The sequence below is a fragment of the Salvelinus fontinalis genome, chromosome 36 (genome assembly GCF_029448725.1).
Source record: "Salvelinus fontinalis isolate EN_2023a chromosome 36, ASM2944872v1, whole genome shotgun sequence".
NCBI lineage: Eukaryota > Metazoa > Chordata > Actinopteri > Salmoniformes > Salmonidae > Salvelinus > Salvelinus fontinalis.
In genome coordinates this window covers 11,439,028-11,451,653 of record NC_074700.1, presented here as the reverse complement: position 1 = coordinate 11,451,653, position 12,626 = coordinate 11,439,028, and the positions used below count along the sequence as shown (strand labels likewise).

Below are 12,626 nucleotides of genomic sequence, written 5' to 3'. Positions count from 1 at the left end.
TTATTTTAAAGATGCATATCTGTATTCCCAGTCATGTGAAATCCATAGATTAGGGCCTAATTAATTTATTTCAGTTTACACATTTCTTTTTATTAACTGTAACTCAGTAAAATCTTTGAAATTGTTGCACGTTGCGTTTATATTTTTGTTCAGTGTACAGGAAATAGCCATACGGCTTTGACGTTTTTGGAGACTAGACAGCATTGACAGTTTGTCAGTAGGACAAGCCATGAGCATTGACTGCATTTCTTTGCTACGGACTCCTGACTTGAACCGAGGACACTTAGATTGAACACTGATGACACACGTTCTACCTTTCCTATTTCTTCACCATTTTCATGATCCCATCAAGAGATAACTGCCTGAATTGATTTCCTCTCAGCAACCACGACTTGCTTACAATATCTTGTGTTTGGACAGACGGTTGCGGGCGCAAGCATGCTGTTCAAACAGTTGGAGACTGACAGAAGTGTGTGGTCATAAGAATTAAACTGTTCTACCTTTCAAGTTACCTACACTTGAAATAAACTCAGCAAAAAAAGAAATGTCCTCTCACTGTCAACTGCATTTATTTTCTGCAAACTTAACATGTGTAAATATGTGTATGAACATAACAAGCTTCAACAACTGAGACATAAACTGAACAAGTTCCACAGACATGTGACTAACAGAAATGGAATAATGTGTCCCTGAACAAAGGAGGGGGGGTCAAAAGTAAAAGTAACAGTCAGTATCTGGTGTGGCCACCAGCTGCATTAAGTATTGCAGTGCATCTCCTCATGGACTGCACCAAATGTGCCATTTCTTGCTGTGAGATGTTACCCCACTCTTCCACCAAGGCACCTTCAAATTCACGGACATTTCTGGGGGGAATGGCCCTAGCCCTCACCCTCCGATCCAACTTTTCCCAGACGTGCTCAATGGGATTGAGATCCAGGCTGTTCGCTGGCCATGGCAGAACACTGACATTCCTGTCTTGGAGGAAATCACGCACATAACAAACAATATGGCTGGTGGCATTGTCATACTGGAGGGTCATGTCAGGATGAGCCTGCAGGAAGGGTACCACATGAGGGAGGAGGATGTCTTCCCTGTAACACACAGCATTGAGATTGCCTGCAATGACAACAAGCTCAGTCCGATGAAGCTGTGACACACCGCCCCTGACCATGACGGACCTTCCACCTCCAAATCGATCCCGCTCCAGAGTACAGGCCTCAGTGTAATGCTCATTCCTTCGACGATAAACGTGAATCCAACCATCACCCCTGGTGAGACAAAACCTTGACTCGTCAGTGAAGAGCACTTTTTGCCAGTCCTGTCTGAGACGGTGGGTTTGTGCCCATAGGCGACGTTGTTGCCGGTGATGTCTGGTGAGGACCTGCCTTACAACAGGCCTACAAGCCCTCAGTCCAGCCTGTCTCAGCCTATTGCGGACAGTCTGAGCACTGCTGGAGGGATTGCGCGTTCCTGGTGAAACTCGGGCAGTTGTTGCCATCCTGTACCTGTCCCGCAGGTGTGATGTTCGGATATACCGATCCTGTGCAGGTGTTACACGTGATCTGCCACTGCGAGGACGATCAGCTGTCTGTCCTGTCACCCTGTAGCGCTGTCTTAGGCCTCTCCCAGTACGGACATTGCAATTTATTGCCCTGGCCACATCTGCAGTCCTCATGCCTCCTTGCATTATGTCTAAGGCACCTTCACGCAGATGAGCAGGTACCCTGGGCATCTTTCTTTTGGTGTTTTTCAGAGTCAGTAGAAAGGCCGCTTTAGTGTCCTAGGTTTTCATGACTGTGACCTTAATTGCCTACCGTCTGTAAGCTGTTAGTGTCTTAACGACCGTTCCACAGGTGCATGTTAATAAATTGTTTATGGTTCGTTGAACAAGCATGGGAAACAGTGTTTAAACCCTTTACAATAAAGATCTGTGAAGTTATTTGGATTTTTACAAATTATCTTTGAAAGACAGGGTCTTGAAAAAGGGACGTTTCTTTTTTTGCTGAGTTCATAAAGATTAGCTGGCTACTCACTAGCACGTGGGCTTGTGCTTGAGAGATTGTTTATGAGACCTGTATTAATGTTCTATAATGCCTGCTAGATGAAGTTAGTCATTATTAGTGATTGTGCATTATGCATGGTTCTGGTTACATTTGTAATGGAAAAGGCATTTTCATAGACTGTCTTGAAAGCCAGATCAGTGATTATTGCAAAGAAAGCCTATTAGTGGCTCTTATGGTTGTGGAAGGGTTAAATTTGGCCTAGGTATAATTTCACAAGCCCTAAATGTATTATATTATTGCTGACTGTTTAAAATGCAGTGTATATGACCTTTAACTGTACAACAAAGCTTATTTGGAGGAAAGATACAACAAATCAAGATGTACTGTGTGATGAATCACCCATATGTTTGAAAAAAATCTATATGGCCATATCACCCAGCACCATGTCCACTTCCTTTTTATGCGCCCCATGCCTTTCCCCACTGTTTTTCAGCCACCTCATGTTCTTCAGCGAACTTTAATCAATGGTTGTTTTTTGTGGTACCTTGCCACTGAAGGATGGTAGCCTAGCCTACACTGTGAATCAGAAGTACAAAGCTAGTCCTTCAAAAAGGCTTCTTGCCCTCTGTCTTCCATGCAGTACGTCCATAGTAAGGTTTTTAGACCATGTTAGCGACCAGGCTAAGACAGATGGAACAGCGAGTCAATGTTATCAGCAGCAGCACACTGTTCTGAGTTCAAACCCATGGCTTTTGTGTGACTGTCCACCTGCAGACAATGCCTGTCCAGCTGGCAGCAATTGGTTGTACAACTGATTGGACCCATTGACCTCCTGTATCTGTCAATAGAGACATGAGTATTGAAAACCAATAGCAACTCATTGTGCAAATGGGTCAATCAATATCATATGAGTGAGGGGTTAAGGCCATCTGTGTCTCCTGAAGTCAGGTGATTTCTGATTATTGTGTGTGATGGTGTGGAGCAAGCCGTTTGACACCAAAAATAGCCACAGAGCACACTGGCAACTTGAGTGTTGTGAAAATATATCACTGTCACCTGTTCGAGATGAACAATTCTCACAAGGTGTCCTGGGGCTTGAAGTGATTCAAAATGAAGGAGGCCTATGTAGCCCCTTGGAGTGAGCAATAGGCCTATTGTCAGACCTAAGGGTCGTGTGCTTTTGATGCAAGCACGCGGCATCTGTAGATGTGTACTTGTGTGACATTCTCCTTTGTGTGTGTCTGCAAGATCCAAAGAGGCCACTAAAAGCCCATTTATTCTTGATCCAAAAATGTGGTCCGAGGCTTTGTATGTAGGGTGTGACGCAAATGTTGTAGCAATGCGGAGGACTCCGTATCGCTCCACATTGACATGATTGGTTGACTGTAGGTGGGGGTGGGAGGTCCTGTATAAACACTAACTCACTTCCTTGACAACAGCTCTGCGAACCGCAAAAATTATGTTTGATCTGACTTTAGCGCAGGCCGCATTGCAGTAAATGCTGTACGGCCACTGCCGAGGTCGGATAGACCATGCATAGCCTTTAAGAAATATGTCTGCATTGCAAGAGTCCCTCCACCATTCATTGCATATGCAGCTCCTCTACGGGTTTCCTCGGTTCATAGTTTATAATTGCCATCCCCTTCACAGGCGATGCGTCTGTAAATATGACGGACTCATTTCAACACGCTCCCAAAATACAACAGCAACCCAAACACCAAAGCTGCTCTGCATGCCTGAGCAGACCGCTTCAGGTGTTGCCTAATTACAATGCTAGCACGCTCCTGAGCTGATCTGAAAACGTGCACAAGATGTAGTCTTTGCCCTTTTGCCTATCCAACGATTGTCAGCATTTTGATTGATGACTGCTGTCTCCTCTTGATCCTGTAGTTTAACGCCAGCTTAAATTCCACGCTGGGCACCTGAGGAAAGATAACAGCTGTCGAAACATTTATGGAAATTAGTTAGCTTTTTTGTTGTTGTTGCCTGCCTAGTGGCTAGGTATGCATTGGGGGAGCTAATAAACAAGGAATGAGGTTACTTTTTCCAACGACAGCAAATGTAATTACTATCTCCCCCGTGGTGTTTTATATTAGCATTTTTGATTTGTCATTCTGGAATCATCAGAGTTATGGGTTTTGGGATGAAAAGGCATAAAAACATCAGTTACTCTAAACTTTAGAGTTCTGATGCAAATGAATTTGCCCATTTGACAAAGACCGTCCCACTGGGTACGGTGCTTATTCATCGATTGCTGGCTATTCATGATGCAATTTCATGATTTCATTCCCTGTGCAAACGCAACTCTAGCTTCCAAACAGAAACACACTGTCGATGTAGAGGACTGTCTTTTACCTCTTCCTGCAGGCCCCGGTCAGTCCAGACACCTGGTGATAAGATCCCCCCCATGCGAATATGACAGGACGAGGGCAGCGAGAGACAGCCATGAGAGAGAAAATATGTAATCTTCCCCCAAAATCAATATCTTCGCCTGCAGAGACAGAGGAACAAAGGCCTCAGGTTTTTCAGTGGCACATGTGCTCCATGATAAGGAATCAGTCTCGGAATGGAGAGGCACTATCCATCGACGAAGCCGAGTGACATTTTCAGACACTGGCTACTATAGATGCACTGGAAGAGAGATGTTGCTGGAATATGGGGACTATATGGGGACTTGATTGTATTCCAACAAAACAAGTTTTACCAGGTTCACACAGACTACTTGTTATGTCAGTTGACCCATGTCGTCCATTGGAATAAAAATTAAACAATCTATCAAATGGTAGGTTAATCTGTAACATTGATGGAAGGAGATCACTCACTCTCTCTCTCTTTCTCTCCCTCTTCCTATCTTTCTCGTGCTCGCTTACCCTCTATTAGGGTCTGAAACAGTCTCCCAAGTGTTTATCATTTTGGCTATGGTTTCGTGAATTGACACCGTTGGGCGACTGGAGATGCGTGTTGGTGACTGAATGACTTACTGCTCTACTGTACTGTAGGATAGAAATTGCAGCATTGCTTCTAGCTCTTTAACAACTTTGCAGTATTTTTGTTGTTGTTGTAATTTCTTACATTATTAGCCCAGAACGTTTTTTTGTGTTATTACATATAGCCAGAAAAAACGTTTGCATATCAGAGCGGCGGTAACTCATCAGCATTCCGATCAGAAATATCATTTTCCCAAATTGGATCCTTTGTTTGTAGCCCTCAAGGCAATTGATCTTATGCCGGAGGCTGTTCCAAGAAGCCGCCGGCGGAGAAAGGTATTCGGGGTGGATTTCTAGTCTGACTGAGGAGGCATCCACACCATCCACCGCTTCCGATTATATTACTCGCTAATGTTCAGTCCCTGGACAATAAGGTAGACAAGCTCAAGGCAAGGATCTCCTTCCAGAGAGACATCAGAGACTGTAACATACTGTTTAAAGCAATCATGGCTCTCTCAGGATATACTGTCCCCATCCATACAGCCAGCTGGGTTCTCAGTACATCACGCTGACAGGAATACTGAGCTTTCCGCGAAGAAGAAAGGCGGAGGTATATGTTTCATTAACTATTCATGGTGTGATTGTGATAAGGTAAATGAACTTAAGTGGTTTTGTTCACCTGACCTAGAATACAATCAAATCCAAGACCATATTTCCTCCCAAAATAATTTTATTTGGTTATAGTCACAGCCATGTATATTCCCCCTCAAGCCAATACCACAACGGCCCTCAAGGAACTACACTAGACTTTGTGTAAACTGGAAACCACATCTCCTGATGTGCAAAAGAACACAGACACTGGACAGAGGAAGATTGGAAAAAAGTGCTTAATTTTAAGTTTGAGGCGTTCAATTTTAAGTTTGAGGCGTTCACAAAGGATCACAAAGAAGAACATTCATGAGACGCTGAGAAAATGAAAAGATGCTGGAGGAGTGCTTGACCCCATCTGAAAAGCATGGTGGACGCAATGTGAGGGTCTGATGGTGCTTTGGTGGTGGTAAAGTGGGAGATTTGTACAGGGTAAAAGGGATCTTGAAGAAGGAAGGCTATCACGCCATTTTACAATGCCGTGTCATACCTTTTGGACGCCGCTTAATTAGAGCCAATTTCCTCCTACAACAGCACAATGACCCAAAGCACAGCTCCAAACTATGCAAGAATTATTTAGGGAAGAAGCAGTCATGTGGTATTCTGTCTATAATGGAGTGGCCAGCACAGTCACCGGATCTCAACCCTATTGAGCTGTTGTAGGAGCAGCTTGACCGTATGGTACGTAAGAACTACCAATCCAACTTGTGGGAGGTGCTTCAGGAAGCATGGGGTGAAATCTCTTCAGATTACCTCAACAAACTGACAACTAGAATGCCAAAGGTCTGCAAGGCTGTAATTGCTGCAAATGGAGGATTCTTTGACGAAAGCAAAGTTTAAAGGACACAGTTATTATTTAAATTAAAAATAATTATTTTTTAACCTTGTCAATGTCTTGACTACATTTTCTAATCATTTTGCAACTCATTTCATGTATGTTTTCATGGAAAACAAGGACATTTCTAAGTGACCCCAAACTTTTGAAGGGGAGTGTACATTTAAAAACATGAACATGTAGTGTGTGTGTGAATCTATCAGTTATAGTTTTGATGTCTTCACTATTATTCTTCAATGTAGAAAATAGTAAAAATATAGAAAAACCCTTGAATGAGTAAATGTGTCCAAACTTTTGACTGGTACTGTGCATGTCAGTACATACACACAACAAGTAGGTCAGGATAGTTTGTACAGTTGAAGTCTGACGTTTACATACACCTTAGCCAAATAGATTTAAACTCAGTTTTTCACAATTCCTGACATTTAATCAGAGTAAAGATTCCCTGTCTTAGGTCAGTTATGATCACCACTTTATTTTAAGAATGTGAAATGTCCGAATAATAGTAGAGAGAATGATTTATTTCAGATTTTATTTCTTTCATCACATCCCCAGTGGGTCAGAAGTTTACATACACTCAATTAGTATTTGGTAGCATTGCTTTTAAATTGTTTAACTTGGGTCAAATGTTTCAGGTAGCTTTCCACAAGCTTCCCACAATAAGTTGGGTGAATTTTGGCCCATTCCTCCTGACAGAGCTGGTGTAACTGAGTCAGTTTGTAGGCCTCCTTGCTCGCACACACTTTTTCAGTTCTGCCCACAGATTCTCCATAGGGTTAGGGTTGAGTTCAGGGCTTTGTGATGGCCACTCCAATACCTTGACTTTGTTGTCCTTAAGCCATTTTGCCACATAGTGGAGCCCTTCACATGGTTTCACAGATATATTCAATAGGAAGACAATGTTCAAACCTGACTTCTCCCTTTCTGATATTCTGCCTATTACCAGACATGTAAAAGACAAGCCTGACCTCTCCCCTCTCTGGGCCCCAAGTGACTTTTCCCTAGAGGAGGTAGGAAAATGCAACTGCCAACAGTATAGTCCAAAAGAAGACATTCTAATGACAAGTATAAAATAAATAAAACATCTTATTTATCTATGTTACCTAACTAATTCTGATTCAGCTACGACAATCACAATTACTTTTGATAGAGTATGTCCTTAGTGCCTCTCCTGCAATAACACAAATCTGACATTTGAGATCCCTTGCTCCCAGGGGCCTTTTAGAGTAATATTGTCACCGAGGACATCTTAGCACTGTGAATGTAACACACATACTGCCAAAGAGCACTCACAATACCGTTTTCATTAAATACAGTGGCCTATGTTTGGTGGATAAAAAAAATGGCACTATGTGAAATGATTCATGCGAGAAGATGAAAATAGTTTTAATTTGTTCTTGAATTTGCATTCCATATAAGATCTGAGTAAATTTGAGCAGAATGTTAATGAAAACGGGTATAGATTTGTCTTCATAGGGGACTTACTGTATTAGCTGTAACAAAGGTGCTGTCAGTCACGAGTTATCTTATTTTTTGCCTCCATTTGACTGAACTGTTAGTTGAAAGGATGGTTCAGTGGGTAGATGGAGAACAGCTCAGAAGAGCTCATAAACCATAATAAAGTCGGTGGTATTGTGAACAGTTCTATAGCAGCCCTGTAGGTGGGGGTATGATCACTGGCTTTTTGTCTGGAGCGAGTACACACACACCGCGCTAGAGGGTAGTTAGAATATGAAAAGCTACATTGCTTTTCCCCTCTACCTCCTACCCACTTCAATCGATTTCTGTTGAATCAAATGGATCCTAAATGTAATCAGTCACATTTAATGAGCTAGAGTAATCAATTTGCTTTTTGCTCTTGTTGGAAAAGGTTCCTGTTTCAAATGAAGTGACCCTCGCGATCTACAGTTCAATTGGACAGAGGCTTAAACAACCATTAATATATGTTACAATCAGTCACTAAAATGAAAACTGCTATTAGTAGATTGAAGTTTCCACTTTCCTAATTGACTGTTGGCTATAACTGAGAGTATGTTCATCTATGGCGCTGTTGTCCCTTCAAATGGACTGTTTCTTATTATTATCTCATTATTATCACATGCTCCAATCGGTAAATATGCATTTATGTAAATTAACAACTGTCCCAGTATCCAATAGTCTTACTCTAACCAATTTTAGACCAGTATTCACAGGGTTTAGCCTACTCCTCTTCATGTAATAATATTAGAGAACTGTACTGTATGTTCATATATCCCGCTAGCCTAGTGTCTGTTGTAGATTGACCTGATTGTTGATTGTCCTATTTGGGGTAGTTAATATGTACAGTACCACTCAAAAGTTTGGACACACCTACTCATTCAAGGGTTTTTTCTTTGTTTTTACTATTTTCTACATTGCAGAATAATAGTGAAGAGATAAACTATGAAATAACACTTATGTAGTAACCAAAAAAGTGTTGAACAAATCAAAATATATTTTAGATTCTTCAAAGTAGCCACCCTTTGCCTTGATGACTATTTGAACACTCCCTCTCTACCTTCCACTCTCTACTTCTCTTTCTCACTCTCTACTTCTCTCTCTTGCTCTCACCATCTCTCTCTCTCTCCCTCTCTCTCTATCTCTTTACTGCCCCCTCTCTACCTTACTTTGACATTTTAGTAATTTAGCGACTTACAGTAGTGAGTGCATACATTTAATACTTTTTTCTCTCTACCTCCCTCTCTCTCATATACCTTCCCTCTCTTTCTCCCTCTCTACCTCCCTCTACCTCCCTCTCTCTCATATACCTTCCCTCTCTTTCTCCCTCTCTACCTCCCTCTATCTCTCTCTCTCATATACCTTCACTTTCTACCCCTCCCTCTCTCTCCCTCTCTCTCATATACCTTCCCTTTCTACCTCCCTCTCTATCCCCCTCTCTCTCCCTCCCTCTCATATACCTTCCCTTTCTACCTCCCCATCTACCTCCCTCTCTCTCATATACCTTCCCTTTCTACCTCCCTCTCTATCCCCCTCTCTATCTCCTCTCTCTCATATACCTTCCCTCTCTACCTCCCTCTCTATCCCCCTCTCTATCTCCTCTCTCTCATATACCTTCCCTCTCTACCTCCCTCTCTATCCCCCTCTCTATCTCCTCTCTCTCATATACCTTCCCTCTCTACCTCCCTCTCTATCCCCCTCTCTCTCCCTCCCTCTCATATACCTTCCCTTTCTACCTCCCCATCTACCTCCCTCTCTCTCATATACCTTCCCTTTCTACCTCCCTCTCTATCCCCCTCTCTATCTCCTCTCTCTCATATACCTTCCCTCTCTACCTCCCTCTCTATCCCCCTCTCTATCTCCTCTCTCTCATATACCTTCCCTCTCTACCTCCCTCTCTATCCCCCTCTCTCTCCCTCCCTCTCATATACCTTCCCTTTCTACCTCCCCATCTACCTCCCTCTCTCTCATATACCTTCCCTCTCTACCTCCCTCTCTATCCCCCTCTCTATCTCCTCTCTCTCATATACCTTCCCTCTCTACCTCCCTCTCTCTACCTCTCTCTCTCTCTCTTGCTTTCTTTTGCTATCTTGCGCTCTCTTGTACATAGACTTCGTCCCTTCCTCTGCCTCTCTCCCCTCTGCCTCCCTTCCACTCTTTCTCTGCCTCCCTCCCGGACTCCCTCCCTCCTTTGCCTCCCTCCCCTCTCTACATCTGAGCCAGAGTGACTGTCAGAGGGAACATAGCAGTTCAGTCACTCCTCATCCATAGCTCTTAGAGTCTTCTCCCTTTACAGAGAGAGATACATACGTAGACAAGAAGAGAGTCGAAGAGAAAGAGGCACTCTTTAAAAGGACTTTAGGAGCCACGTTATTATCTTCATCACTCTTCCTCTACTCTCTTACTTTTTAACGAGACTAACATTTCCTGTATGCCTCTAGCAGACTTTCTGGGACTCTAAGGTAGACTCCTTATCCACCCGTTCCGCTTCCAACCCACCCAGTCTGGGTTTGGGGAGTGAGCGGGCGGTAGGCGGGTGCCTCGGGGCGCCCAGCCCGTGTGTGTGGGCGCGACGGCGGTGGAGTGGGCGCGGGGGAACTGGAGCGCCGAGGGCGCGGCCGGGGCTCCCGAGGGCGAGGAGGCCGGGTCGGGGTCCGAAGTCGGGGCTGCAGGGTCTGGGCATGGTGGTGGAGGCGGCGCCATGCTGAACATGGTGTGGGAGACTGAGGGGCTGCAGACGGTGGGCATCGTGGTGCTGGTGTGTGCCTCGCTCAAACTGCTGCACCTGCTGGGGCTCATCAACTTCTCCGAGGGTAAGAGAGAGATAGATAGAAAGGAGAGAGACAGAGATGGAAAACAAAGAGAGTGAGGGGCTTTCGAATTGTAGTATACGCGAGAGATATTTGTTCATTGGTGGCTCTCCTAACTTGATTATAATGTGTTATTTTGGTATGTAATATGTTTTGTATTATTTTGCTCCTTTCTTGCCAATGAAGCTTGTTTGATTTTGTTGTTGAGTGTCTGAGAGCAGTTTGGGAAACTTAAACTGGTGTAGCCAGCCGCTATAAGACCGGGGTGGTCAACTACTGTGTAAGGGTACATTTACATGAGTAATATATGCGTAGTGAGAACTATCCCTGTTCAACATCATTTGCAACTTTTCTGTTTACACTATTCTTACTTTAGCCTTGGATGTGGTGTGGCCAACTATTAGCATACCGTAAATACAATAGTATATAGACAAACAAAATCTAAACCATATTGCACATAATGTTGCACACTTGATTAATGCAGCGATTCGCAAATGTGTGGATATTTTAGAAGCCTTTCATTTTCAGTTATGCTAACAGGGCAAAAATGCTGTATTCTGGTTTTAAGGTCATCTTTACAGGGATGTGGTGTGGGACACGTGTAGTTTCATTACACTGTACCACTAAGAGGACTATGTGGTTTAGATTTCTCCCACACTACCTCCGAAGCAGGGTTTCCGTTAGCCGGTAATTGCCGGCTTTTGGCTAAAATAAAATAGTTGCCAGACAAATTGATTAGGAGAAAAAACTATCCAAATTGCAGAATGCTTTTTATTCATTTATGTATGGATAAACATTTGATTGTCATTCTTATTGGTCTATAGGTTATTTAGCCAAATTTGGGGGAATTAAATTGGGGCGTGTGTATTTTCTTTAGTCCGTCATGTATCTTATTGATCACAGCATACAGAGCCTATTTTTAGCAGAGGATCACTGGTCAGACGGTGCTAGAGCTGCTCCAGCTTCTCGCCTCTGCCGGAGTGGAATGTGCTATGTTAAACAGTTTTGATGGCCACGATTTAAAAAGCGCTTCTATTTTTATTTCTCAACTGGTAATTGAAGCACGCCTCCCATTCGCCATTCGAGTGCATAGGCAACGGTAGGCTGTCAGCGCATCCCCCAACCGTCTTTGTATTGTGAGCTGGAGGCAGTATGCACTTAATTGATTGAAATCTGAAACATTTTACTTCATATTATGAGGCCTGTCTTACCTTGCTTCAAAGAAGCCTAGGCATAATCTGACCATAGAAACATGGGGGCAATTATTTAAAAAATACTTACTCATATGCCATTGAAACCATGCATTTCTCTCCTGTTGTATTTGTTTTCATATGAACTTTCTTTCATTGTCAAGAAGCCAAATGCACAATCATAGTCATATTAGCAGCCCATCCTAGTTGTTGCATCTTTAGATTCCCCCTCTAAAATTCTAACAGAGATTTTCATCCATCACATATGGAGCTGCTCTCATCAGGTGCGCTGTTTAGAGTTTTTTGGCAAAATTGAATTTTGGAAAATGTTTGAAAATGATGTTTTATTGGCTGCTTCATTACAGGAGTTGCATGTTCTGTTAAGATTAATTACCATAATCGTAATGTGATTTTTGCATCCTGAGCACCGTGTATTCTCCTGGGAAATTTGGCCAGCAACAATTTTATTTGGGATTACCGGCTAACGGAAACCCTGCTCCGGAGGTAGTGTGGGAAACAACTCTCAAAGAGATTTGAATCTAGATCTGTCTCTTCATGCTACAAAAGTATATGTCCTTGGACTAGCATGTGTCTCAAAGTAGTGTAGTGTAAAGAGAGCATTAAGAGATACCGAATTAGCTGAGGAAGATACGGGTGCTGGAGGCTTAGTCAACTCAGACATACTGTAATGCATCTCCAGTTGTGGTTTATATTGGCCTACAGGTCAAGAGTGCCTC

General features: G+C 43.1%; 1 protein-coding gene across 6 annotated transcripts in view; it reads left to right on the top strand.

Annotated features, from left to right (window-relative positions):
* kcnip4a (potassium voltage-gated channel interacting protein 4a) overlaps positions 1–12,626 on the top strand; it is a 283,290-nt gene that overhangs the window by 214,519 nt on the left and 56,145 nt on the right. The window contains exon 1 of one of the 6 annotated variants that reach the window (XM_055900696.1): positions 9,874–10,702. The exons of 4 other annotated variants lie outside the window; for them this stretch is intronic. In XM_055900696.1, the coding sequence (XP_055756671.1) occupies positions 10,591–10,702 (112 nt within the window). In that variant the 5' untranslated portion in view covers positions 9,874–10,590. Of the gene's footprint in view, positions 1–9,873; positions 10,703–12,626 lie in introns of those variants that run through there. One more of the 6 variants, XM_055900697.1, reaches the window with a different exon arrangement.